This window comes from Plectropomus leopardus, chromosome 1 (assembly GCF_026936395.1).
Source record: "Plectropomus leopardus strain MGB_pleo_1.0 chromosome 1, ASM2693639v1, whole genome shotgun sequence".
In the NCBI taxonomy this organism is placed as follows: domain Eukaryota; kingdom Metazoa; phylum Chordata; class Actinopteri; order Perciformes; family Serranidae; genus Plectropomus; species Plectropomus leopardus.
Window position 1 is genome coordinate 37,092,076 of NC_142176.1, and position 25,150 is coordinate 37,117,225.

The 25,150-nt window shown below is 38.8% G+C and overlaps 2 protein-coding genes across 4 annotated transcripts in view; one reads left to right on the forward strand and one right to left on the reverse strand.

The window, feature by feature from the left end:
- Positions 1–5,116, reverse strand: part of itfg1 (integrin alpha FG-GAP repeat containing 1) — a 192,678-nt gene extending 187,562 nt beyond the window's left edge. The window contains exons 1-6 of the mRNA XM_042484273.2: positions 4,726–5,116; positions 4,348–4,432; positions 4,012–4,145; positions 3,084–3,141; positions 2,492–2,569; positions 2,265–2,359 (exon numbers count right to left, since the gene is read on the reverse strand). Of these exons, the coding sequence (XP_042340207.2) occupies positions 2,265–2,359; positions 2,492–2,569; positions 3,084–3,141; positions 4,012–4,145; positions 4,348–4,432; positions 4,726–4,903 (628 nt within the window). The 5' untranslated portion in view covers positions 4,904–5,116. The remainder of the gene's footprint in view (positions 1–2,264; positions 2,360–2,491; positions 2,570–3,083; positions 3,142–4,011; positions 4,146–4,347; positions 4,433–4,725) is intronic.
- Positions 5,117–5,429: 313 nt separating this feature from the next.
- Positions 5,430–25,150, forward strand: part of phkb (phosphorylase kinase, beta) — a 146,833-nt gene continuing 127,112 nt past the window's right edge. For 2 of the 3 annotated variants that reach the window (XM_042484291.2, XM_042484283.2), the window contains exons 1-2: positions 5,434–5,525; positions 9,984–10,070. In XM_042484291.2, the coding sequence (XP_042340225.2) occupies positions 5,462–5,525; positions 9,984–10,070 (151 nt within the window). In that variant the 5' untranslated portion in view covers positions 5,434–5,461. Of the gene's footprint in view, positions 5,526–7,403; positions 7,511–9,983; positions 10,071–25,150 lie in introns of all 3 variants that reach the window. The other variant, XM_042484300.2, reaches the window with a different exon arrangement.

The following is a 25,150-nucleotide window of genomic DNA, read 5'->3' on the forward strand; positions in this document are numbered from 1 at the left end:
AATTTCCATTCACATTTTTGTATATTTATTTATGTCAACTACTTTTAAAATTATTAATAATCCAAATGGACTGAATTTTTTAAAATTTAAATAAGAAATACATAAACACTGAGCCCTATATACCTTCATTTATCATTATTTGTGGAGAAGCAGCGAGTGCAAAATCATGACTTTCTAAAGACCCCCCCACCACCACCACGACCACCAGGCCCCATGCTTCCCCCACACCACCCCCAAACCAGTAAACCTCTGGGAAATGCTGAGAGCATATATTGAGCACAGACAGAGCAACAAAACGCCAGGTGCAGCGAAAATGAAACTTAATCCACAGCTTAACTTTTCATTGGGCTAGGTCTAGTAGTTTGCTTTCACTCTCCTCTGCTGCAGCTTCTTCTCTCATCCATTGATGTGATCTCATTAGCTCTAAGCGGATCAGCAGATCAATTATCCACCTCTCTACTCAAACTCCTCAAACTGCTGTTGAGGGAAAAAAGAACTCATAGAGAGCTCCTCCTGTGCTGTATTCAAAAACCCACTAAATGCTCTGAATTTAGACAGGAGACAGAGAATGATAAAAAGGGGGCACACACAAGTTTAAAAAAAAAAAAAAAAAAAAAACCCATCTACTGAAATTATCAAAAAATTAGAAGTACTCATTCTTTAGAAAAACACATCTGTCATGTTATTATATATGACGTTATTAGATTATCAGTAGTGATGCAATAATGTATCAGTAAAGGGCAAATGAACTGCATTTATATTATATTATATTATATTTCAGTCTTCACGACCACTCAGAGCACTTGACAAAACAGGCACTATTAACCTATTCACACATACATAACATTCATACACTAGCTGTGAGGCTCCCATGGAAGGCACCACTTGCTCAAGATGATCCCCGACGCACATTCACACACCGATGGCACAGCCAGCACAAATGATATGGAGTTCTGTATATTGCCCATGGATACTTCCACATTTAGATTTCAGCAGCCAGGGATCGAATCACAGACCTTCCAATTTATAGACGGCTGCTCTACCTCCTGAGCCACGGCCGCTGTAAGTTATGACTGTCAGGTAATGTAGCCTAGAAGTTGTCAACCTAGGGAGTGGGGCCCACCCAAAGGGTCACAAGTCACTAGATATCTGAGGGGTCATTATTTGACTGACAGGAGAGGAAAGAAAAAAAAAAATTAGGGAAATGTCTCTTTGGTAAAATCAAACAACTCATAGACGTATGAAAGATGACAGGAGCCCCTACTGAACGCTGGTTTTACGTCAGGGCTCACAATCCAAAAAAAGCAGTTTGACAATTATTTGATCCTAAAATGTGTTGCATTTGAATAAACTCATCTTGCATGTTTTATGGAAAATCAAAGCAGGTGAAAAAGAAAAAAACCTAATTGCGCCTAAAGCATGACTGCACAGGCTTAAAACCCTTTTCAAGATGCTGATACCCCAAAGGATCTGCCATTTAAGCACTGGTGCTTCTTCATTCCATTTGAGCTTCTTGTGCCCCAATACAGATCTCAGCTGTGTCTTGTTTAATAACTAGCTTTCTCCTAAAATATTAATAACACTTATTGATCCATGTAGGGACTCACTGAAGCCAACAGAGGAAGAAGACTTCACTTCATCATCCTGTGGCAACATTACAAAAATCTCTACTCTAGAAGACTAGTTATGGGAGAAATTTGCACAGTTTAACATAGAGCTCTAATCGTAATGATCAATTCAGGAATTTCTTTCCAGAGTTCAGAAAATGGTCTGCTTGTGGCAATAAAAGAAAGCACTTCCAAGAAATTGTGCAGGAATTCTAAATTGTTTCGAGGATAGAGATTTGAGGATAATAAGACGTATATGTCTGAGTAGAAATGCCTTTTTAGTCCAGTGGTGAGAAACAGAAGAACTGAACAGATAATCTTCCTTGCTCTTGTATAAAATCTTTAACCACAACTGTCACATGACCTCAAGTTAAAATGCATTTAATTGACTAATAAAATCCCCACAACCCCACAGGACAAGCAACTCACATGACCACTTAGCTATAAAATCTGCTGTTAAATAGTATGAGCTTTTGTCAATTTAAAAATAAGTTTTTGTGACACTTAAATATATACATAGCCAAAAATGCATAGATTTGGAAAACAGATATGTGATGGGAGTATAGCACAGTTTCCCTTAAGAGAGTGCTGTGTCCTCTAAAAGCATTTTACATTTGTTTATCACAGTTAGACATTGCTTTAACATTACTGACTCACCAGCAGTGAAGTCCTTGTTGAGGTCAATGAAAGCATTAGAGTGAGGGATGCGCATGCTGACAGGTGAACTCAGTGCAGTCTGCCACTCTGGACTCCTGAAAGGGAGAAAAAACACAAAGTAACAGTAGGATTTAAAAGCTCTGTACTTTATTTAAGTAGTTCAAGGTATAAGACAATTACAAATAAACATAAAATACACTCAGTGAGTTTGAGAATGATTACATTACCTGGTGGTGAGATAGCACACTTCAGTGAGTTGGGAGCTGGTGATGCCAAAAATGTCTGGGATCATGTCCCCATTGAAACTGTGGGAAGAGGTTTACTTTATTAAACAATATACTTACACTGAGGTAGTTTACTACGTACAGTCTGTTCACACTTATTAACACTGTCAGAGAGGCGTAGATCCACAGTCATTTTCAAGGCCATGATCAAGTGCAGGAATTGAACTGGACTGCATTATAGTGAAGTCTTTCAAATGTGTTGTCCAAAATATTTTGCTTAAATGCAGGGGGGTAGAATTTGGGATATGGCATTGGTTTTCTGTTGATTGCACAGGTATATCTAAAACACTGGTAAGCCAGTAAACAGTGCAGTGCAGTATGCCGGCATCTTGAATCTCATCTAAAATGTGACATATAATAATAACAAATAGATCAAACATGTGTTTTGCATTGAAACGTTTTCTAAAAAGATTTCTGGAGATGGAAATCTCGCTAAACTAAACTTAAGATACCATAATTATTTTTCCATAGTCAGAATTATGAGTAAGATACCCAAATAAGAAATCCTGTAAACATCATTTTGACTAATACTCACTCCATGACAAGGGGTTGATCCAGAAAGGTCTTGTTCAGCATGAGCAATCCACTCTTATCTGTAGAAAATACAATGTTTCAGTAGGTCCTAGGTAATGGTTGGTCTGACAAAAAAACAGTGGGCTGGTCAAATCAGACCAAACACATTCTAATGTCAACAGCTGTGAACAGAGTTGAATAAACTTTTGAGTTGGGCATACAATATTCTTATTAGGGCTTTATTTTCTTCTTTACATCCTGACTTAAAGCAAAAAAAAAGACCCTTAAATAGAAAAAGTACAAATGTAATAACTTATTTCATATAAAACACTAGCTGGTGAGTTTCTACTTAGGTATTGTCCTTTATTGCCTTTTTCGTAGCACATATTTAGACTGCCAGTCTAAATTCATATTGATGTTAAACTTTGCCCAACACACCAGAGTCCTTCCACACAAAAAGCACAAGGAAAAAGAAAAATGGACATCTTGGATTTGATTGATGTATTTGCTCAATGAGGATCACCAGAGTTTATTTTCTACACTGTAAAAACTCTGTTTATATCGTACATTACATGTGGTTTTATCTGTATTATTTCCAGATGAATAAGATTCCCATTTCTCTGCGATAGACATTCTAACTTGTCATTGCAGGAAAAGCACAGGTGAAACTAATTACACAATGATAGCTCCACAGACCAGCAATCAGTGATATTATTAGTAACACCTGTCTTTGACCAGTCAAAATGTCTGCTGAAAAGATTTATACTCAACTTTAGTTTTACTGCACATTTTCTCATTGATTCTTTGATCTGCCAGGGCACTCAGACATGTGTATCACAGAGTCTATTAATATGATGCTGGGGCCTATGAAATCCTATGTGCTATATGAAGCCGAGGCTAATCAATTTCTTGATCAGTGCTCTCTGGCCTCCATTCACAGAAGCTTGTACCTAATGTCTGGTTGTTCCCCCAAAAGATGAAAACAGTGGTCGCAGCGGCGCTCTGGATCTGAGTTGTAAGAAGGACATCCATCTGAGAGTCTCCATCATAGTCCCCAGGAACCACACCAGTGATGACAGTGTTACTGAACAGGAAGAGTATTCATTAAAATGAGGAAAAACGAGAGTGCTCTTACATATAACCATTGCCTCCTACAGAGCAAACGCAACCACCCAGAAACGGGATCCTCAGTAATCATAATAAACAACAAATTAGCACATGACAAATTAAAAGTACTATGTAAATGAGATGTATTGAGATTACATAGCACTAGAAGTGGCACATACCTTGGGAAAAATTCCTTTGTGATGTTGAGTTTGGGCTTGAAGTAAGGTGTTTTGGAGTCAGCCAGTAATATCACCAGTTCAGATTCTGCAACAGCAAGAGGTTAACATGAGTATGTGTATTAATTACAGCTCATTTAATCTCCGCCACAAGCGTTTAGCTGTTTTAAGCGAAGAGAGAAAGTAAATCATTCATAAGCAGCACATGACATATGCTATTCAACATCAGCGTTGAATAGATATTCACGGAATTATAGCGGTTAATTGTTGCTATGGTACATTGATTTAATCTTAACCACATAAATTTACATGCAGTGCACATTTGAAAAACAATATACGTGTTTTATGTCAGTTTATACGACAGGAAAAACACAAACATACGCTCTCTGATAAGGAAGATATCTGTCTGCTTATCCGCGTAAAAATCTCCAAACGCTGCCACCGTCCCATAATTTTCGGCACCGAAGAGGTCGGCCGTTACATCCTGAAGAGCAAATACATTATACTGTGCCACGAAAAGCAGTAAAAATATGAAAATATTGAACTTGAATATCCACATCCTTGTTCCAGTGCAGCTCCTCACAACAACGCCGACTGTAATACGGCACACAGCTTTGCGGCAGGGTGAAATAGCAGCTTCGTTCGAACAAATGACGCATTACTCTAATAAATATCTGTTTTAGAGGTAGACGTCTGCTCTGCCATTTTCATGGTTCTAGGAACAGGTAGAGGCAATGTACTGAAATACGTGTAAACTTCGATATCTTTGAGTTTCCTCGTTTACGTCAGTGTCGTGAGCCGGGTAGTTTGACAGTTGATAGCGGTGTCAAGCTAAAAAGAGCTAGCTAGCGCTAAATCGGAAGCGAAGGACGTTACTCTTCAAAATAAATCAAATCGTCAAGTTAAAAAGTAAGTTGATTTAAGTACATACATTTATACTCATTGACACGTCGTGAATTATGTTTTACTGTAATGAGTTATCTTAAATTTCACAATAATGTTTTCCATGTCTGTAGTACACAGCGATGCGTGAACTGACTCTGTTTTATTTTGAAGGTCTGCATCGGAAATACTTTAACTTTCCAGCGAATTTGGCTGTTCAAAACATAGTATTAACATGGCGAGCTTGGCAGATGTTGGCTGGAAACTCCTGGAATTCAAAGCCCGGTCAAAAAGATCAGGTCAGACTTATTACTTTGCATGACACTATGCAGCGTGACACTCCTGACTGCTTCTGTTGTGACGGTGTTTGTATGAGACTGTCTGTTTGTAAAGCCACGGAACACGGTGTTACATTTGACACGAGCTTCCCATTTAATTTGTCCACTGCAGCGACGGTACAAGCCTGAAAGGTCAGAGGTGTAAATGTGCAGCACTCAGGGGCTATTTTAGGAACTTCTCACCAGGTCTCCTCTCGCTGTTATATCTCACCCATGGTAAACTGTACTGTGCGGTGTGAGTCAAGGGCCTGTGAAAGCCGGCAGACTGTGTCATCCCTGCACTTGTCAGCTTGGCACTCCAGGAAAAGTGATCCCATTATAATACTTTGCTAGACAATGTAAGGATAGAAAACAACTGTTATTGATCACGATACGTGGGAACACCATGCTTTGTAGTGATAAAACTGAGAAAACACCATAAATTAATGGGGGTGGCAATCACCAGAGGCCCCACGATACAATATTTTCACAATACTAAAGTGACAATACAATATTAAAGTAATTTTAAATGTTTTGGGCATTGGGATTGAGGATTGTGGTAAGGTATATTGCATTTTATTACCTTTTTCCAACTGCAAATTATGTCCCAAAAGGTAAACTTAGTCAACATTTGTTTTATCTCCAAGGTTCCCATAGTCATGAAAGACCTGGAAAAATAATGGAATTAGACAACCGCATTTTACAGATCAGGAAAAGCCGGGGAATTTGAGAAAAAAAATGTCTTTGGGACAAATTAAATTGTTACAGTAATTTTCCGTGAATAATCTTTCATCTACTGTAACATAAAGGCAAATTTATTTTCAATAGTGTTTTTAGTAGCTCAAATATGCATTGATATGTGACATGTTGTTTACAGCATTTTTTCTTCATTGTTTTTCCCGAGCTTTCCCTCTCTCTCATGTATGCCAGCTAGCTGAAATTCTGTATAAAAAGAGTTTGGATCTGGTCTGCTTAAGAAACACCAGGCACATAAAAAATAAAATATTATGTGTGTCCATAAAAATGGGGGAATGTGGGAATCCTGTATACAATTACATGGAGTTTTCGGGGGGGGCAATTGATTTAATTATTCAAGTAGGGTACACAAAGTGTATGATATCAATGATAAATACCTGGCATCCATATACTGATACAATATTGTCACAGAAAATATTATGATACTATGCTGCATCGACTCCCCCCCACCCCCAATAAACTATAATCAGATCTGTCAAAACTAACCTTCTTTGGGGTTTCCCTGAGACACTATAAATCCATCATAGAGTGACTGCAATGATTGTAGAGGTAGTGCTGTACTTGGCTGTAGTAATACATTCTTTGATGTGCTTTATACAGAATCCATAATATAACTTTCATACATCATCAAGTAGTGTTATAGTAACTGCTATTGTTTTAAATTTGTATCTGTCAAAAGGTAGCTTGCAAAGAGAGGTGATGCAAAGGAAACCATGTCCTTATCTCAGAGCAAATATTCAGACTTTTCTGTTAATTATAACTTGTACTGGGTGCATCTCTTCTCCCAGTTTCTATTTGACAGCAGCGTTAATCCAGCAGTACAGCATAACATTTTGAAGTGAATGTTATGGAGCATAAAGGGCAATAACCAATCAAGGGCTATCCCAGTATAGTGATGTAGTTATGCTGCTCAAGTCCTTCTTATAATTGCATTATCATATAGTAATTCATCATGCCTCGGACTGAAATAACTGACATTTCTAAACAAATACAATGCATTATAATTCCTTGCATGTTGTTCATGATTATCATAATTCATTGTTGATTCATGCATGTCTAAAATCTAACTCTGTGCTATTAACTCCTTCCTGTGAATTGCTGTAGATTTGTGATTTAGCTGAGAGAGACGATTGGCCTTAATTTCAACCTTTTGAGAATGGCCGCCTCAGTGGCCACGAGTGCCCAGCCTCGTCGGAAAGTTCATAGAATTGGTAAGTAGTGGAAGCATATCTGAGGAAAACAATGCAGTCTGCCACACACAGAAGGCCAGAGAGGACACAGGAAAAGATCACAAGAGAATTATTTGTTATCACGACATGAGAAGGTTATAACAAGTCACAACATAATGGTTCCACGATCACAGAAAAAAAATGTTTTAGTTTTAGTTAACATTTGAAGTTGGCATATGTATTTTGGTATAATTTCATATTGGTTACTTTATCTCCTGATTATGAGGCAATCAGCTATGTTGAGATCACCACATAATTATTTTTTGATCTTGAGAAAACAAAACATAAGACAGTCACATGCTTAAGCTCTCTTGGGCTGTTGGCAAACCTGATGTGCAAATAGTGTAATATTACCCATAATCTTCATGCTGTTGACAGTGTGTCTTGTGTTGGTTTAGCTACATGAATAATCTTGTTCCTCCACAGTAAACATGGCAGACCCAAAAGTGACACCAAATAAATGTACATTGTTAAAAAGTCATATAGCGTACTGCATCTATAATAGTGTGAGGGGTCTGCATCACTCAAGTTAGTCATGAGATTGTTTAAACCCAGCCAAACACTGACTACCCACATTTGTCTGATCTCATGTTAGGAATTAAAATTGCAATATTGGACTTCCTCTATGCTCTTTTAAAGTGTTATCTTTAAAGAGATGGATTGGCTTTGTCCCCTGCAACTTTTAAGCTGATGGAAATTATGCTAATTTCAGCCAGAATGTGAATTTTTCAGTACCTGTGGTATTGACCCAAGGTCGAACCTATTAAAATGCAAATCTCAGCAAAGGGAAAAGTGTCTGAAAATAGAGAAAGTCTAACAGATGGGGGTTTCCCTCAAACTCCGGCTCTCTCTCAGCTCAGAGGAAAATGTTCGGAAATGTCCATTTGAATTTCTAGCTCTGGGCCTGAATATTGTTTTGTGTGCCGAGCCCTTTGTGGTGCAGTGTGTTGCAGTGAGAAACAAAATTTACTGATGGCATGTGTCAGTTGTTTTGTTTTTTCCCTCTGCTTCATATATTCTATTGTATTAATTGGAAAGAAGAGAGTTTGATGGATAAATGGGGTTTTCACAGGCTGCTGATAACTACAGACCGTCTTTTCATCTAGACTACATATTGAATTATAGGAAATAGCACTATTGTAAATTCTATTGTAAAATAGAAAAAAAGGAATCACCATGCAACTCCAAGATGAAAACCATGATACTTTATCTATTTGACCTAGGTCTAGATTAGACATTAAGTTTGGATCTTTTTTGTGACTTTGGTGTTTGACAGGGTTTTTCCTGCATATTATTTGTGGTGGTGGCCACCACTGCTGATTTCTAGGCCATGGCAAAAACTAACGCAATATAATCATTCCACCATAGCTTTGTCAGTTCATTTTTTTTTTTTTAAATGCAATGACCGCAGTTGTCCGTCGTGGCGCAGTCGCAGTGCCTTACTGACCGCATCACAGATTGGAAGCAGAGGAAAAAAATAAACTTCACCTCTTCCTAACCTCCAGTAAACTTTAATTTTCCTCGGAGTTGGTTAGATAGTTAGTTAGTAAGTTTGTATCCTGTAAACTACTTTTCTTTATTCTTTTTAAAGGGATAGTTCACATTTTTGGCACTTTCAGTGTAAATTTGTATATTTTTATGTTTGTATATTTTATTGAAAGAACCACTAGAACACACTTAAAAATATGTACTTCCCGAAAGGACGCATTTTGCCATCTGAGTTGTTATAAACTGATTAGCTGATTAGCCTGAAGTATCTGAAACTGTGGTTAATTGACATGAATTTAATAAGTCGTAAAAATGATCAATCTAAAAAAATTACCATGGCACCTACCACTACCACCCTATTTAGAGCCAGAAGAAACCAAAATCACACAATAACTCAAACTAACTCATTGATGGAGGCAATGGTAGATCGGCAACTCCAGCATTCAGCGAGCTAAAAAGACTGTTTTCACTAATGAAGTCTGGTGGCTTTGATGAGAGCATAGATGGAGAACTGAAGCCGTTAACAACTTCCCTGTCACAATGGGCTGTCTGACAGAAAGGGAAAGCTGTGAAAATACTGTCAATATGGCGCACATTTGTACTGTTATAAATGTTTTTAGGTAGGACTTTTGTTTGGAGGTTAGAATATATTTTGCTGCAGGCCCCCATACACAGCAGTTTATTGCTTAGCTTCCGTGTCGGCACTCCTGGGACTTCTCCAAACTTTGGGCATGCTGAGGGCCACCTACTGTATGTAAAACACTGTCTATAGATAAGTACAACCCACCTTAAAATATATGTACTGTCCCTTTAATGAAGGCAAGGAGACATAATTGAAACTCATTTTTATTATAAGTATTATTATTACGTTATGGAATTATGAGACAACTTTTTGAAGAAAAAAATGTTTTAGGCAGATATTTTGAACATTGCAAAGTTTGTGTGACACAAATGCATCCTTTCTCAGGTTCCATCTATGAACCTCTTAAGCTGTCCAATCTCCAGCGTGAGGATGAGCCCCTGTGGGAGAAGCTGGACCGCTACTACAATGCCGGTAAGAGCCCATATTCACATATGCACTATTGACAAACTTTAAATAGTGTGAGACAGGGGTAAACTAAAACTTATAGCTGTAGGTATGCAGTGTAAAGCTTTGTGAAACAAATGGCTCTGCTATGAACAGTGTGACCCAGTGCAGTATGTGCTATTGAACACGCTGTTTGTTCCTGATAACGTGTTCCAGAAATTGATCATTTTTCTCCTCAACAAACGGCCCACCCAAAGCACGACCACACTCTTGAGCTAATGTATATTGCAGTTGCTTTTGTCATTGCCAGTCTGTTCAAATTGCAGTCTTTGGTATAGAGATTCAATCTCCAGTTTTGTTTCGAGAGAAATTGTTCTCGGCTAGCAAGATAAAAGCGAGGCACGGGGGTTCCCGGGTGTGACAGAAGCAAAAGCATTCACCCAACATGCACTGACCTGAATTTAATTCCACACAAAGGTGTCCTGACTTGGCTTGGCACTGCACTCAGCCGGTAGTGTTTGGAGGGGAGTCAGTGGAGAATCATGTGGGAGTTGCTGCACTAGATAATCTTACTGTTTTGTCAGGGGTTTTTCCAACAAGAATAGGAGGGTAGAGACCGAATATTTATAGAGAAGATAGCATTAAGGCCCACTTTTGTCTCTCTCTCACTCACTCACTCAAACAGACACTCACTATTCATGTACAATTAATGGTTTGTTATTTCTCAAAGCAGTCCAGCAGTCCAGAAGACTCAGAGGCCGGTGGCGCCGACTGTTTTTAACTTTAAACTTGAGTTGGATTCAATGTTAGAGTTTCCTAAGTAGAGATTTACACTAAGATAAAACAATGTACACAATATGGTTGGCACGATATCAGATTTTCACTACCCGAATAACATGGCCAAAAGAGTTTATGATAACAGTATCACCTCTATCTCTATCACATCTAGAAGAATTGGGGGAAAAAAAGTCAAATTTAGTTTTAACTTTGTTTATTGAGCATTTTGTCTTTTACTTGGCAAATGAATTATACTCAAAATACCAGTGTGAGGAGGTGGTGGAGGAGTCTTTAATTATAACTTTACAAAATCATAAGAAAAAAAAGAGAAATTACACTTAATGGACAGTAAAAAGGCAACCAGATGGTGTTGGGGGAGAGAGCCAGAGTGAGAACATGAAGAAAAAGAATCACTTGAGAGGCACTGAATTAAATACCTACAATAATTATATTTGTTACTAACAAGATATCAAAATTTTATTTTTAACTTTAATGGTTATCGTCACTACCAGTATATTGCAACACCCCTAGTGCACAAACTAGTGTGTAAAGATGAGTTATTACTAAAAATGTTCACATACTGCCAGGTGTAACTGCTGTTTAGGTAACTGAGTGTAAAGGAATGTGGGCAACACGTCTGACCAACACTTGATAAAGATGCTGTTCGATAATGATGAAGATCTAAAACGAAATTTGCCCCTAAAATAAGAAAATATTATGCCACCAAATTCTACTCTGCTTGTCAGCATAATCTCTTATTGTCCACTCATTTTGAACAACATACTGCAAGCTCTGAAACACGGAATGAAGACATAAACAAGAATAAGTCATTATTAACAAAGGTTGTCCCAAATCACTAGTATGAAAGTAGCTAGTAGTTGTTATGTATTTCTGTATGGATTTTTGGATAGATGGATGGATGGATGAATGGATGGATGCTAATGGATGGTAAGATGGACGAACAGACAGACGGACGGACGGACGGACCAATGAATGGATGGATGGATGCTAATAGATGGATGGATGGATGGTAATAGATGGACGGACAGATGGATGAACGGACGGACGGACCAATGGAAGGATGGATGGATGGATGGAAGAGCTGCGTCAGTCCGGTCCAGGTGATGGTTTCGGCATGTGTAATCAGTGGAGGAGTCTCCAGCCTCACTGCAGGAGAGATAAATACACATTAGTACTGATTACTCAATTACCTGCAGCTGTGACTGCAGCACTGCGCCAGCCAGTGCTACCTCCCAGCACACACAAAGATATCACACTCTGCTCTGCCTACATGTATGTATAGCTGCCAAACAGTCAAAGTAAAACCAGCTTTTAACACTGAAGTGGAGATTCTACTGTAAAAAGGACGCCTCTGTGACTGGGCCATTAGGCTTGCTAAAGGTTAAACACCAAATATGAGATGTAAGCACATTTCTGTCAAATTTGGTGCTACAATTATGCCAGCATGAATATCTGTTTGTTTAATGATACAGATTTATTTAGGCTTAGCTTGTTATTTCATAAAAGCAGAGGTGTAATTGTGCCATTACAGTAATGCATGTGAGCCATAAAGCACCATAGCAAGGCCCCTACACTGCAACACCGAAACTGAGTGTGGCTGTTATTAATCTCATTATTTACACTTTTGTACAGACGTCAAAAAGTCTGCTGTGAGAATAGTGTGTATCCACACCAGATGAGGCCTCAGTGAGATGAGATGTAGCTGGAAGAAAAAGAGGAATGAATTATCAACAAAAATCACAGCGAAACAAAACAACTAATGGTTATCTACTCACCCTCATACTGATGGAACGTTGGGTGAAGTTTTGTAGTCCAGAAAACACTGCTGAACAATTACTTTGGATGACCAATATGGAGAAATTTTGTGGTTTTATTATGGGTTTTTTTTGAACATTCACATCCTGGTCAACATTTGCTTCACTTGTTTGGGAGATGAGTGCAATTCCTTTTCGTTGTGAACCTCCAGCAGTGTTTTGAGGAATAAAAAAATTCACCCGATTTTCCATCGGCATGAGGGTGAGTTGATAATAACTGATTTTTCATTTCTGGGTGAATAATTCCTTTAAAATCTCAGCAAACATGTAGGATATGTTTGAATATGCAGATTTGAATATGAACTGAAATCTTGTTGGAACACGTGAGCTATTAAAGTTCAGGGGTTTGTAAATGAAATAATTTAAATGTATAAATGTGCACACATGCACATACAGTATAAAGAGGTGTTACTTCCCCAAACAAAAGACACAAAAGCGGAGGATAGAGTACATCATGTCTACATGTGAGTTGACTCAGCAGACATAACATGAACTTTTTTCTAAAGCAATACAGAATGCCCAAGAGCCTTACTGCATTATATTACCTAATATTTTGAATTTTCGCCTGCTGCCTGAATTTTGTGTTTTATTTTACATTAATGAGGACATCTCCACATTAAACTGGTACATAAAAATAACCAGAATGCAGGAATTTCATGTTGAAATAAAATCTCCACCTTTGTCCCAGCCTGAAAATGAAGCTAAAGCAGCAGTGCCAACAATTGCAGTTCTTCTAATGGCCACCTGAGGCACACTTAAAAATGAGTCAATCCTCATAGACCCTCATGTTAAAATGCCCAACTTTACAGCAGAATAAACATATTCACAGCCATGTACAAATAAACGTTTTGGTCTTTATAGCTAATTTCGACATTCATGACAATTGTACAAGCGGTGAATTATTATGTAACTCATCTGTTTACATTTTATTAAGGCTTAAAGTTATGCTTTACTAGTTAGGTTTCTGCTTTGAGTGACAGGCTGTGTGTGAGGTGCATCGCCAATGTTTTTGAGTAAGATCCACCCCTTACTCCTCCGCAGCTTCACCCTCTTGTCCACATATGGTCACTTCTGGTTCCAAAAATTCAAGATGATGAAAGCCAATATGCCAAACTCCAAGCTTGTGACTCCATCCATTATTTTGACACAGTGTATGGTCACAAACCAAAAACAAAACAAAGAATTATGTAGTGTATGAGTGTATCTTTTGTGTTTGTTTTGCCCTATGAGGACAAACTAGATTCCTTTTCAAAGTAAAATCAATACAAGAGGAGCTGGATAGCAACTGAGAGGAAAGGCCAAACACACCACTTTTTCTAAGCAGATGGAGTTGGGTTTAGTGTGCAGAAGGCAGGATCATGTGTTGCCTCTGGCTGTGTGTGGCTGTTGGATTCTGGTAATACAGCTCAGGATGCCGTCCCCATGGATCAGTGCTGATTTTGCCACTGTGGACATAAGCTCGGCTTTTCTCAGTTGCTCTTGTTGAAGTAACAAAAATGTACTGTGGAGTACAGCGGAAAAATCTGGACAAGCTCTCAGGAGGATTTTCTGAGTTTTTAGTGCATTAAGATATGCCCACAACTGTGTACTGTGTGTAGCTGAAGAAATCTGTAGACAAATGTAGCTTAATTTGTAATTATTGGTAAAGACACATCACAAATGTCCCATGGTCATGTCCACCATAGACCAACTAAACAATCATGAGATGACCAGAATCTGTCTGATTCAACTCGGCAGGGGACATTGTATCCATCGATTACGTTGTATGTTTGCTTTTGGGTAATCATGTAGAGCAGCATGTCCTAATGTTTTTACAAGTTGGAAAATCAAGGCAAATGGCTCTGTGAGTCACAGTAAGGTAGGAATGTGAGAGGAAAAAAATCATTAGTGCACTGTCAATCAGACTCCAGGCTAAAGTTAGGTTGATAATCACGAGCTGGACTTAACCAAAAGCGTCAAGTTGAAGTTTTTTGAAGGTTAGATATTGAACAGCCGGATCAGTACTTGTTCTACATTGTTTGCATCAATTACTGTGATTAGACAGTGATTTTAAAGAAGAGCTCTGGCTCATCGGGTGTCACAGTGTAGTTCACCATGTTGCAGTTTAACAGGTTGGGATTATGTTTGTTTAAAGTGTTCAACAGACAATTGTTCTCCTTGCAATCCAACACCAGCTTCACCTCACCTCACCTCACCAGCATCACACAGTAGTTAAAAAGCTACGTCGCTCATTCCAACTTGCATTTACTGTATTGTTTGCGTCTGATTGCTTTATATGAAACAGTTTTTAGGCCATTAACTCATCGACTGTATATAAAGATGGACGACATGACAGCTACCCCAAAGTGAGGTTATTCAATCTCAATCTCCGACTGCAGTACAGGTTCTAAGACCCGCCCTTCCAAGTTAGTGAATGGTCATAGGCTGAACTAAAAACTCAAATGTTTCCCAAAGATGATTTCTGTCTCTGAAGGTAGTTCTCATCACCCCGATGTTTGTCAGTCAGTCATTTTCTGTAACCGCTTGTCCTCGTAAGGGTCGCAGGGGGCTGGAGCCAATCCCAGCTGTCATTTGGTGGAAGGCGGGGTACACCCTGGACAGGCTGCCAGACTATCGCAGGGCCGACACATATAGACAGACAACCATACACGCTCACAATCACACCTAAGGGCAATTCAGAGTCACCAATCAACCTGAGCTGCATGTCTTTGGACTGTGGGAGGTTTTTTTTTAAGTGTTTTTTTTTTTCATGATCAGTTCAGTTTTATTGAGTTATTAAATTATAAAAAATGGGGCTTTTCCAACCATGATTGATAGCCGTGACAGCCAATCTGCGCATTCGCATTCAATGCAGCTGCACGCGATTGGTCGGACGTGTGTTTAGGCGGGAACTCTTCATAATGGGTATCGTTACTGCGCAGATGCAAGGCTCCCAATGACAGACCCTGGCAAAATGGCAACGCGCCTATCACGGATACTTTAACCTCACTTCAGCATAGCAGGGGTAAGTGGGGGTAATAATTAACGTTAAGAAACGCAGCGTTACAAATGAACATATCTCAACAGTGGCTGAAGTACGACAAAAGAAAGAGAATGAATAAAATTTACGCTCAGTTTCTTCCATGTACACTGCGCCTGCATCAGTACAGTTCAAGTCGCATCTGGATGACGTATTTACGGTCCCCAGTCGGTTATTCCCGGGAGTCTGTTTTTTTCTGACGACTTTTTTTCTGAGTCTGTTTTGTCTGACGACTTTTTTTCTGAGGCCTTTTTTTCTGAAGATTTTTTTTCTGAGGCTGTTTTGTCTGATTACCTTTTTTCCTGACGACTTTATTTCTGAGGCCATTTGGTCTGATGACTTTTTTTTCTGAAGTCTGACAGTGTTTTCTCTGAGACCTGATGCCTTTTCATCGAAGCTCTGACTCTGAACCCTCATACCTGAGGATGTCCTAATATGGACACTGTACTGGCGTACACCTGAAGGGCTCAGCTGTTCTTACTTTGCAGTGTTTGTAACATGCATTGTTATATTCATGGCAGTAAAATGACATTTCTTGGTCATTGCTATTTCCATATGTCTTTTTGTTGTTGTTAATTATCCATCTGATTATTTTTGTGGCTTCTGTCAGCTGTCAGTGAGCTGTCAATGGGCCTTTAAGAGATACGCAGAATAAATCACTGCCAATCGCTGCACATTGCATGCTGTTTGGATTTGTGTCACACTCAATCTCGACTTTTTCTGAAGTCATGCATAAGTGGACAGTGATATAGCCTCATGCATTTCTTCCGTCTGTGTTTGACTATTAATGTTTTCACTTTATTAATGTAGTTTGAGGGCAACAAGTCTGCTCAGCTGATTTATATACAGCAGCAAACTGCTATGATGCTGATTTGCATGACTGTGTATCACTTTATGTGCACACTATAATTACAGTATTTTCACTACTTTACCTTGCCCTTAGACAGCCTTTTCCGATGGGTAACTGAAGCCGTTATGCCTTCATTTTCTTCACGAAATGGCTGCGTTTGTCAGATAGGCTGCCCCACCATGTTTAACTCTATATTTTCAAACGCTACAGTTTTGGCTGAAAATGACAACAGATTTCACATAGCTCCCCAATTCAAAACAGCTGCCACTTTTCAACCCATAAGAGACTGTTGTTGTTAGAGCGACGTGATGGTGATTCCGTCTATTTTTGGCAGACTGCATTCGACATACTATATGTTGTACAAGTTTATTTCATTGTAAACCTCTTGAGATGAACCATCTTGTTTTCGAGGGGGTCCTGTTGTACATACAAACAGAAGTGAATAACAAGAAACTAAATGAAAAAACAAAACAAAAATCAACAATTCAACTGACAAACTACAATTAAGACAACACAAAATCATCTGAGAGAAGAGTAACACAGTCCCTTGATGGCCGCGAAGAGGCCATGAACAAATATTTGACCAGCAAAATAAAATAGTTATATAAACATACATGCGCGCATACACACACACACACACACATAAATATATACATATATAAACAGATTTCCATACATGCATATGCATACATATATACATATAGATTATATTGTGAGTTGTGAGTAAAGCATAGATAATCTGAAACATAAATACTTTAACTTAAATAAGAAGACAAACCATTTTTGAACATGTAAAATAATTTTAAGGTATTTATATTGGGGCATACTAAATGTTGCCTTGTCTGGCATACTAAGTATGAGTAGTGGGACACACAGTACATCAGGTCACCCACAGAGAAGCACCCAGCTACAGAACATGAAGTAAATCACAGCAGAAAGTTGGAAACAAGTCTGTGCTCGCCAGGAGCAGCTGATATGGAGTAGGCATTGCCAGATTGCAACACAACCTGTAACCTGGAGTCGTCTCAGTCTAAAAAATGTTTTATTAGATTTTTCCCGCTGAATATACCATATAGTATTTACCCAACAGCAGGTGGTTATATACTCAGCTTTATATTGCAGAAACTGTTATTTGCTGACTGAATGATGTTTATAATATTAGAGTCACAGTATCTGTAATAAAATGATGTCAAACTAATATAAATTTCATAAAGCTGCAAACAGTGGAAGAAGAATGATAACATTTACTGAGACAACAAAGACAAATCTCAGCTTTGGGTCAGGATTTAGCTCAGACGGCAGATTTACTTAAGACTCTATAAAGAACAGCATTTGCCAGCAGTAAACAGTGAAGTGGATGGTAACTGCCTGTAACCCAGGTGTGGATGGAGGGATTGTTAATGTGTTGAAGCGCCTGTTCCAGGCTGGATGCACCGTTTTCTCACATGAACACACTCCTGGCAGATATGACACAGCCCAATGGTCCATCCTGATGAAGACAGGGCAGCTTGTGTGTGTGTGTGTGTGTGTGTGTGTGTGTGTGTGTGTGTGCACGCGCGCGCGCTCCCCTGTCGGTTTGTGTGTGTGCTGTCTGTGTACGGTTGCTGGGTATTCATTAGCCTGCATGTGTATGTGCGTTTGGAAACAGACAGAAGACAATAAACAGGAGCTTAGTGTGCAACAGGTGTAGCTCTCAGTTGGAAGTGATTTGCTGCTATCAGCGCGCGCAGCATAGCCTCCAGCATCAGCTGCATTGAAACCCCATAGATTTACGGAGAAAAGCCGACACCAGATTGCAGTACGTCGAGAACGCGGAGTTGAACACTGGGCTTGTTTAATTGTTGTGTTGGGCGGGGGGCTGGGAGCGCTTGTCCAATTCTTGCGGGGAACAAAGCCAGCATTGTTATCGCTAGCACCCAGACCTGCCTGCCAATATACCTGCTTTCTTTCAGTTTCAGGGAGGGAGAGAGGTGGAGAGGGGTGAGACTGGGGTGACAATGACAAATCAAACCAGTTACATTTTTCCTCCTTTCTTTTTCTTTGTTGTTTTGTTGCAAAGCCTCCCCCAGCTGTATTAAGCATACTACGATCCTGTTGTGATACGGGACTTGTAGAGAAAATTCTCCATCTATCATAGTCCATCACTCCATCATCATCATCTCTCTCTCTCTTTTTCTCCCCTCTCCTTTCATTCCCTCCCCTCTCTATACTTTCTTATTTATGTGGCAATGTGGCCACACTCCATTGACTCCTTCCTGATAATACTGGAGGCAGAAGGCACTATTGCTCGCCGTCTGGCTCACAATGATTAAGGAATGAAAAAAAAAGTTTTTTTTTCTTCTTTTTATAGTCTTTATGAGCTCATTGCAAAAACATAAGGTTGCCTCGGCTGGTTTTTTCTCCACTTTGTTTTTCATTTTTTAAACTCTTTCCATCTGCTGCTTCAGATTCCCGCACTCCCTTACCTCATCTTTTGCAATATTTAACCAGTTCAGACCATATCAGTCAAATCAGTTTGTTATTTTTCAGTGACTTAATAAAAAAAAAAACACACCACTTTCAGAAGGGTTAACAGTACATGAGAAAGCAAGTTCCTGCAAATATCATGTCTGTAATTAAACAGTTACAAGTAAGAGAATAAAGTAGGAGAATCGAAGTTGCTTTAAAAAGTGTAATCTAACTGAGTATAAAACATATCTTTTTTTTCAGAAACAAATAATATCAAAATAATAATACAAACCATATAACCATGGTAAACAGCAAGAGTTATGGCACTGTAGTAGAAGACAGAAGCAAGAAGCCAAACCCCCCACTTTTGGCTTGAGTGCCCCCCTGGAATATGAAAAAAAAGTCTCAAAAATGTGAATGGCTGGGAGGGGGGCTAAGTTATACCCAGTCACCCAACCGTGCTGACTCTTGATCCACAGCACCTCCCTGACCAGGTGGTGTCAGTGGGCACGGTTAGTGATGAAAGCAGGCTCTTGCTACCAGGGTCAGCTAATAGCAAAATTTAATTATAATCCAACTTTTAGAGGGCAGTCACTATGCATATTTTTAAAAGAATATGTAGAAATTTAATATTTTGTACTCAAATTTCAAGAGTTGGACCTGAATCAATCAAAAATCACTACTAAATACCCATATATATTGCTTTTCAACTAAAGATAAGTTTAGTTTGAAATGAAAGTTTAGTTACTCATTAATTAAAATACACCAGATCTTTTTATAAATATCATGCCATCTTGAGGAGCATAATTATGTTTTCATTTAACATAATTTACACATATTACACATTTCAACAATCAGTTGTAAACAGTGTGTTAGATGGCACCTTTACACATGCAAAAATAGTGAAAATTTACTGAATTTGACTTTTAAAGTTATTGTTAGGGTTGATACAAGTGGAGTGTAATGTATCTTCTCTCTCTTTTTTTTAAATTTTCTTAATTAGAAAAAAAATGAAAAGCCAATAGATTATTCTTATCATTTGAAAGCTAGTTTTCAGCGTTCAACATGTACTGACTCCTGCTGTGCATGAAAAGTACATTTACATACAGTATATTTTTGGAAATAGGCTTATAAGTGGTTGGAATCAAGAATTTAACATGGCATAACTAAGCATTAAGACTGAAGGCAGGGTTAATCAGCGAGCTATAACCCGGCTCTAATGTAAATTTAAAAAAAAAAAAAAAAGCAAACTATGTTCAGTTAGGCTCAACGTCATCTCTTGACTTTAGCTCCCTACTGGACATGCATATTGATCTTTCCTCCTCATATCACTCTCAGGAAGAATGGCTAGTCTAGCCTAGTCATTTGTTTTTTATTCAGTAAACCCTCATGTCACGGATAATATATTGCAGGAAACATTATGACAGCATCAGCAGGAGTAGGTAGTAGTTATTGTTGAGATTGTACTAATGGTGAATATCGCAGTTTGTGGATTTCCATTTTTTCCTGCAGCATCTGCTGCATTACTTCACAGATATCATCTCACTCTTTCCATCTTTTTTTCTTTTAGATCTGTCTCTTAGTATTTTTTTCTTCGTTTCTCATCATCTTCTCTCATTTTCTCCACCCTGTCGGTGCAGTGAAATGGCCCATTGTAAAAGAGCAGACTGTGTGCGTCTGAGACATTAGCTGCTGATTTAGTGGGACATTAGCTTGATGGATGGTTTGGCAGAAAACTCCCAACAACAGTTGATTTGCATCCAGAGGAACTTGCAGTCTGAGACTGAACAGCGTTAAGCACTCTCATCGTTTATGTTCTGCGTCTAATGATGACTTCCGCAGCACTGTTTTTGCAGAAGACCTTAAGTCCTTTATAGTTCCAAATTGAGTGATACTGGACCTCCACAACCCATTTTATCCAGGGCTTTTTTTCTGAAATACATTTTACATGTGCACTGTAAATGATTTGATTTTTCATGTGTGGGCTTTATAGAAGTGTACTGCTGCATTGAACTAACTTAGTGACAGAATAAAAATAGATTGCTGGTGAACATTTGATAATCTATTCATCTTTCCTAAAACTAAAATTAGTTTTGAAATGTTATATTGCAGTGGGGTTTTTATAGAGAAATAACTTCTGAGATGCCAGTTGAATTTCAAAAACAACACATAAGTAAGTTGATTTATAATTATGAACAGTAACAGCTGTAATAATGACTTTTATGTTTTATTTTTTGTGAGACCAATGACCAGTAATAGTAGTGTCATCTAGTGAAGTGTGAGATTGCAGCCAACTGATACTTCTCCCATGTGCACATAAGAGAGCTACGGTGGCTGACAGGAAAATCTTAATGGCCCTACCTAGAGTCAGTGTTTGGTATATCCATTCATGGCTACTGTAGAAACAACCTAGTGGACTTTGTGGATATGTAGACATAAACAGCTCATTTTAAGGAAACAAAAACACAAACTTTCTTAGTTTCAGTTGATTATACACATAAGAAAACATAGTTTTGAATGTTAGATTCCATTTCAGCCAATATTTAATGCTAAATCTGACGCACTGGACCTGCAAGGCCTTTGTTTATCATTATCCTTCCTTTTGTTGAAATACTGTCACCCCATAATAGGCAATATTTGCAAAATGGTCATTTAAAGTTGAGTCAATTACCCATTGTGCTTGAATACTGTTGGCTCTTTTCTGTACATGTTTTATCCTTGTAAGGATTTATCTCTTCTTTGGAAACTAGTTTGTGCTGTCCTGACAAACATTATTGATTTTGACGTACCATGCACCCCACTGTTTCACTCTGTAATAACTTTTCTCTGTTAAATATTTCACTACATCAAAAACAAATATTACAAGCTGGTCTACCTGCAACAAAAAAATAATGCTTGCTCTACAGTGGAGTCCTCAACACACTCTTACAAAATGTCACCAGTCAATGATGATGTTAATATGGAACCTAGGATACATGGTGCTAAAGACAGAACTATTTTACATTTGTTGGATGAGGGCTTGAAGTAAAATACAATCATTTCTGTAATTTTATAATACAGAGTGCTGCAGAAATTGATGTCATTCAGGACACTTATGCAACATGTTAATAGTTTTCTTTTTTGTTGTTTTCAAGACATATATTCTCCTGTTAGATCATATAATTATCATAGATATAATAGATTAGATTTACATAGATTTTAATGGGACTGGTGGGTGAATGGGGCGCATACTCCACTACCAGGTGAGCTGAAGGGTGCACCATTAATGATGTACATTTTACTAACTATTCATAATTGTTGAAAAAAAGCTGAAGATGTGCATTTTGATTTATTATGACGTATGTTTTTTTACATATATTTTTGATTACCGAGACAGACAGAACTTGTTACAGATGTTTCTGCTGAGTGTGACTACCAATATGTTGACTATATGACTACCACTATTGTAGCTGCAGTCAAAATTCGCCTCTTACCAATGGCATTGTCCTGTTACTGGTTAGCAATCAGAATGAATCTATAGGGGACTGCAGTGTGTGTGCGTGCGTGTGTGTGCGTGCGTGTGTGTGTGTGTGTGTGTGTGTGTGTGTGTGTGTGTGTGTGTGTGTGTGTGTGTGTGTGTGTGTGTGTGTGTGTGTGCGTGCGTGTGCGTGTGCGTGCGCGCGCGCGCGCGTGTGTGCGTGCGTGCGTGCGTGTGTGTGTGTCTAAGCATGCATGTTTACACTTCATTTACTCTATGCTGAGACCAAGTGTCCTTACAGGGGCACAGAAATGAATAAACCAGAGAGGCTGTTTGTCTTTCCACATGGTCTGCTTTTATAGTGTGGGCTCATCTATATAAATCCAGTTACTTTAATAAGTATAGAGTTACATATAAGAGCCCATGTAATGTCCAGAGACAGGTAATAATGCAAGACTGTGTTTTCAGATGTGCATACATGTAAATGTGCTCTTAATTAGTGTGACGCTTAGCGGTGAAGTGCCTGACAGGTTTATTAATATTCTGCTTAATTCACCCCATCAGCCTCTATATCTCTCTGCCAAGTGGACTGTCACCTTCAATTCACCAATACACATTTAAACATGCTCCCCTAAACACACACAAACACACATTGAATGACATTTCCGCCCCGTCTCTCTTCCAGTGCGTATTACTTTCACTCTTTTACTCCGAGGTGCACATACATCCTCTTTTTTGCTCTCCCACACACTCATACGCACACCTCCTCTCTATTTCTTCCTCATCTCAGTCTCCTTCCGTCCCTCTTTCCATCAGTCTCTTCCTCCATGTCTCTCTTTTTGCCCTGTAACAAATGACAGTGCAGAATGGATGTCCCCGTCATTTGCACCGGCATAATGTTCTGATGAAAAATGAAGTGATCCCTCCAGACAGATTAGTCATCAGTAAGGGGACCTCTGCAGGAGAGGAGGATGTGTGTGTGTGTGTGTGTGTGTGTGTGTGTGTGTGTGTGTGTGTGTGTGTGTGTGTGTGTGTGTGTGTGTGTGTGCGCGCGTGTGTGCATGTGTGTGTTTGAAACAGATAAATTACTTTCCCAGAGGCTTTCTGTTTGAATATGTAATATTTCAGCATATATTATTGGAGGGCTGCGATCTATTCGTATTAAGAGCTTCCATCTGTTCTTCTGTCTTCAGTTACTAATACTGAACATGAACTTTGGTGAATTAGAGGCATCTTAGTTTGTCTTTGTTCATCCATTCGGTGCAATCAGACATTCATAGTCATAAGCCCCAGCTGAAATATGTCTCCCTTATTTCCAAAGAAATTACCTCGGTCATTAACTTCTGTAGTGCACAGGCATTCCGCTAACTCTAAAATAATGAATATATCTTGGTACTTCCTCCTAACACTACCTGATGCTTGCACTCTACAGCAAGGAACTTCTGTTGCTGTAACACCTACAGACATCCTTCGTGGTTGTGTATATCAAATATTTCAACAGCATTTCAATCACTATATAGGAAGTGCCTCATTTTGCAATGTAGTTAGTTGTATTCCCTTTTTTAAACTAGTTGTCTAAAATGTATTTTAGCCCATGCATCACCTAATTAGTACTGCACAGTTTATAACTGTAAAGGGTAAAAGTTGTGTGGTTTTACAGTTCTAGCAAAGATTACCCATAACAGTAGATACCTCATGACAAGCTGTGCCAATGATACAAAATGCTATTCACCTCTGGTCTCTGAAGTGGCCATGGTTGTCTCTCCCAGGCATACCCCCGCCTTGTTTGGAAGTGTACTAAACGTCAGGGCTTCTGCTAGTCTCCCAGAGGGGCGCGGCAGTGGCGAAACCTGCATGACACAGATACAAGTAATGAATCTGAAGTGGGCTGTCTCGGTTCATCTATTGTCTCGAGTTCGAGTGTTAATTTCAAAACGAACAATCAGGTGTTCCAAATTTAAAGGACCAGCGTGCAGTATTTAGTAGCGTATAGTGGTGAGGATGCAGATTGTGAATTGAACATGCCCTCCCTCCACCCCACCCTTTCCAAGCGCTTGGTTGAAATGGACTCGCTTCCTATGTAAAAGGGCTTGTTGTGAGCGAATGAAAAAAAAACTTTTACACTAATTCAAATCTAACTGTGAATATAATATTTCATTTATGTCAATAGATATTCCTAAATCATACACACTGGTCCTTTAATCCTGTTTTTGTGATTAGTAAAAACTATACATCATAGAAATAAGGGGGTAAGGAAAAGTGCATAAACAGCTAAATTATATGCTAAAAGAGCTAAAACAGCTAAAAGACTATGAGTCTACAGCCACACTGTAGCAGCTCAATGAGGCTGTACTTTGGCACAGTGGCGCTTTGAGCTAAATGCTAATGTCAGCATGCTAGCACGCTCTTAATGACAATGCTCCAGTCGGCTGATATGTGCTCATAGAATAGCCAACGTTTTGAGTGGAAAATAGCTAAACTTCAGCCTGACAATGGTGCTAGATGAAAAGTCAGGAAATCCCCTGAATTTATTAAAATTCACCCTGAGGGGAATATAAACACCATTACCAATTTTCATTGCAATACACATTAAAGTTGATGAGATATTTCACTAAAAAGCAAAAATGTGAACCATGTGCCGCAGAGTTACAGGATCACAAGGTGGAGTGAATTGACCTGCACTTAAGTAATCGAGTTACAGCCAGCTCTTTCCAGTAAGAT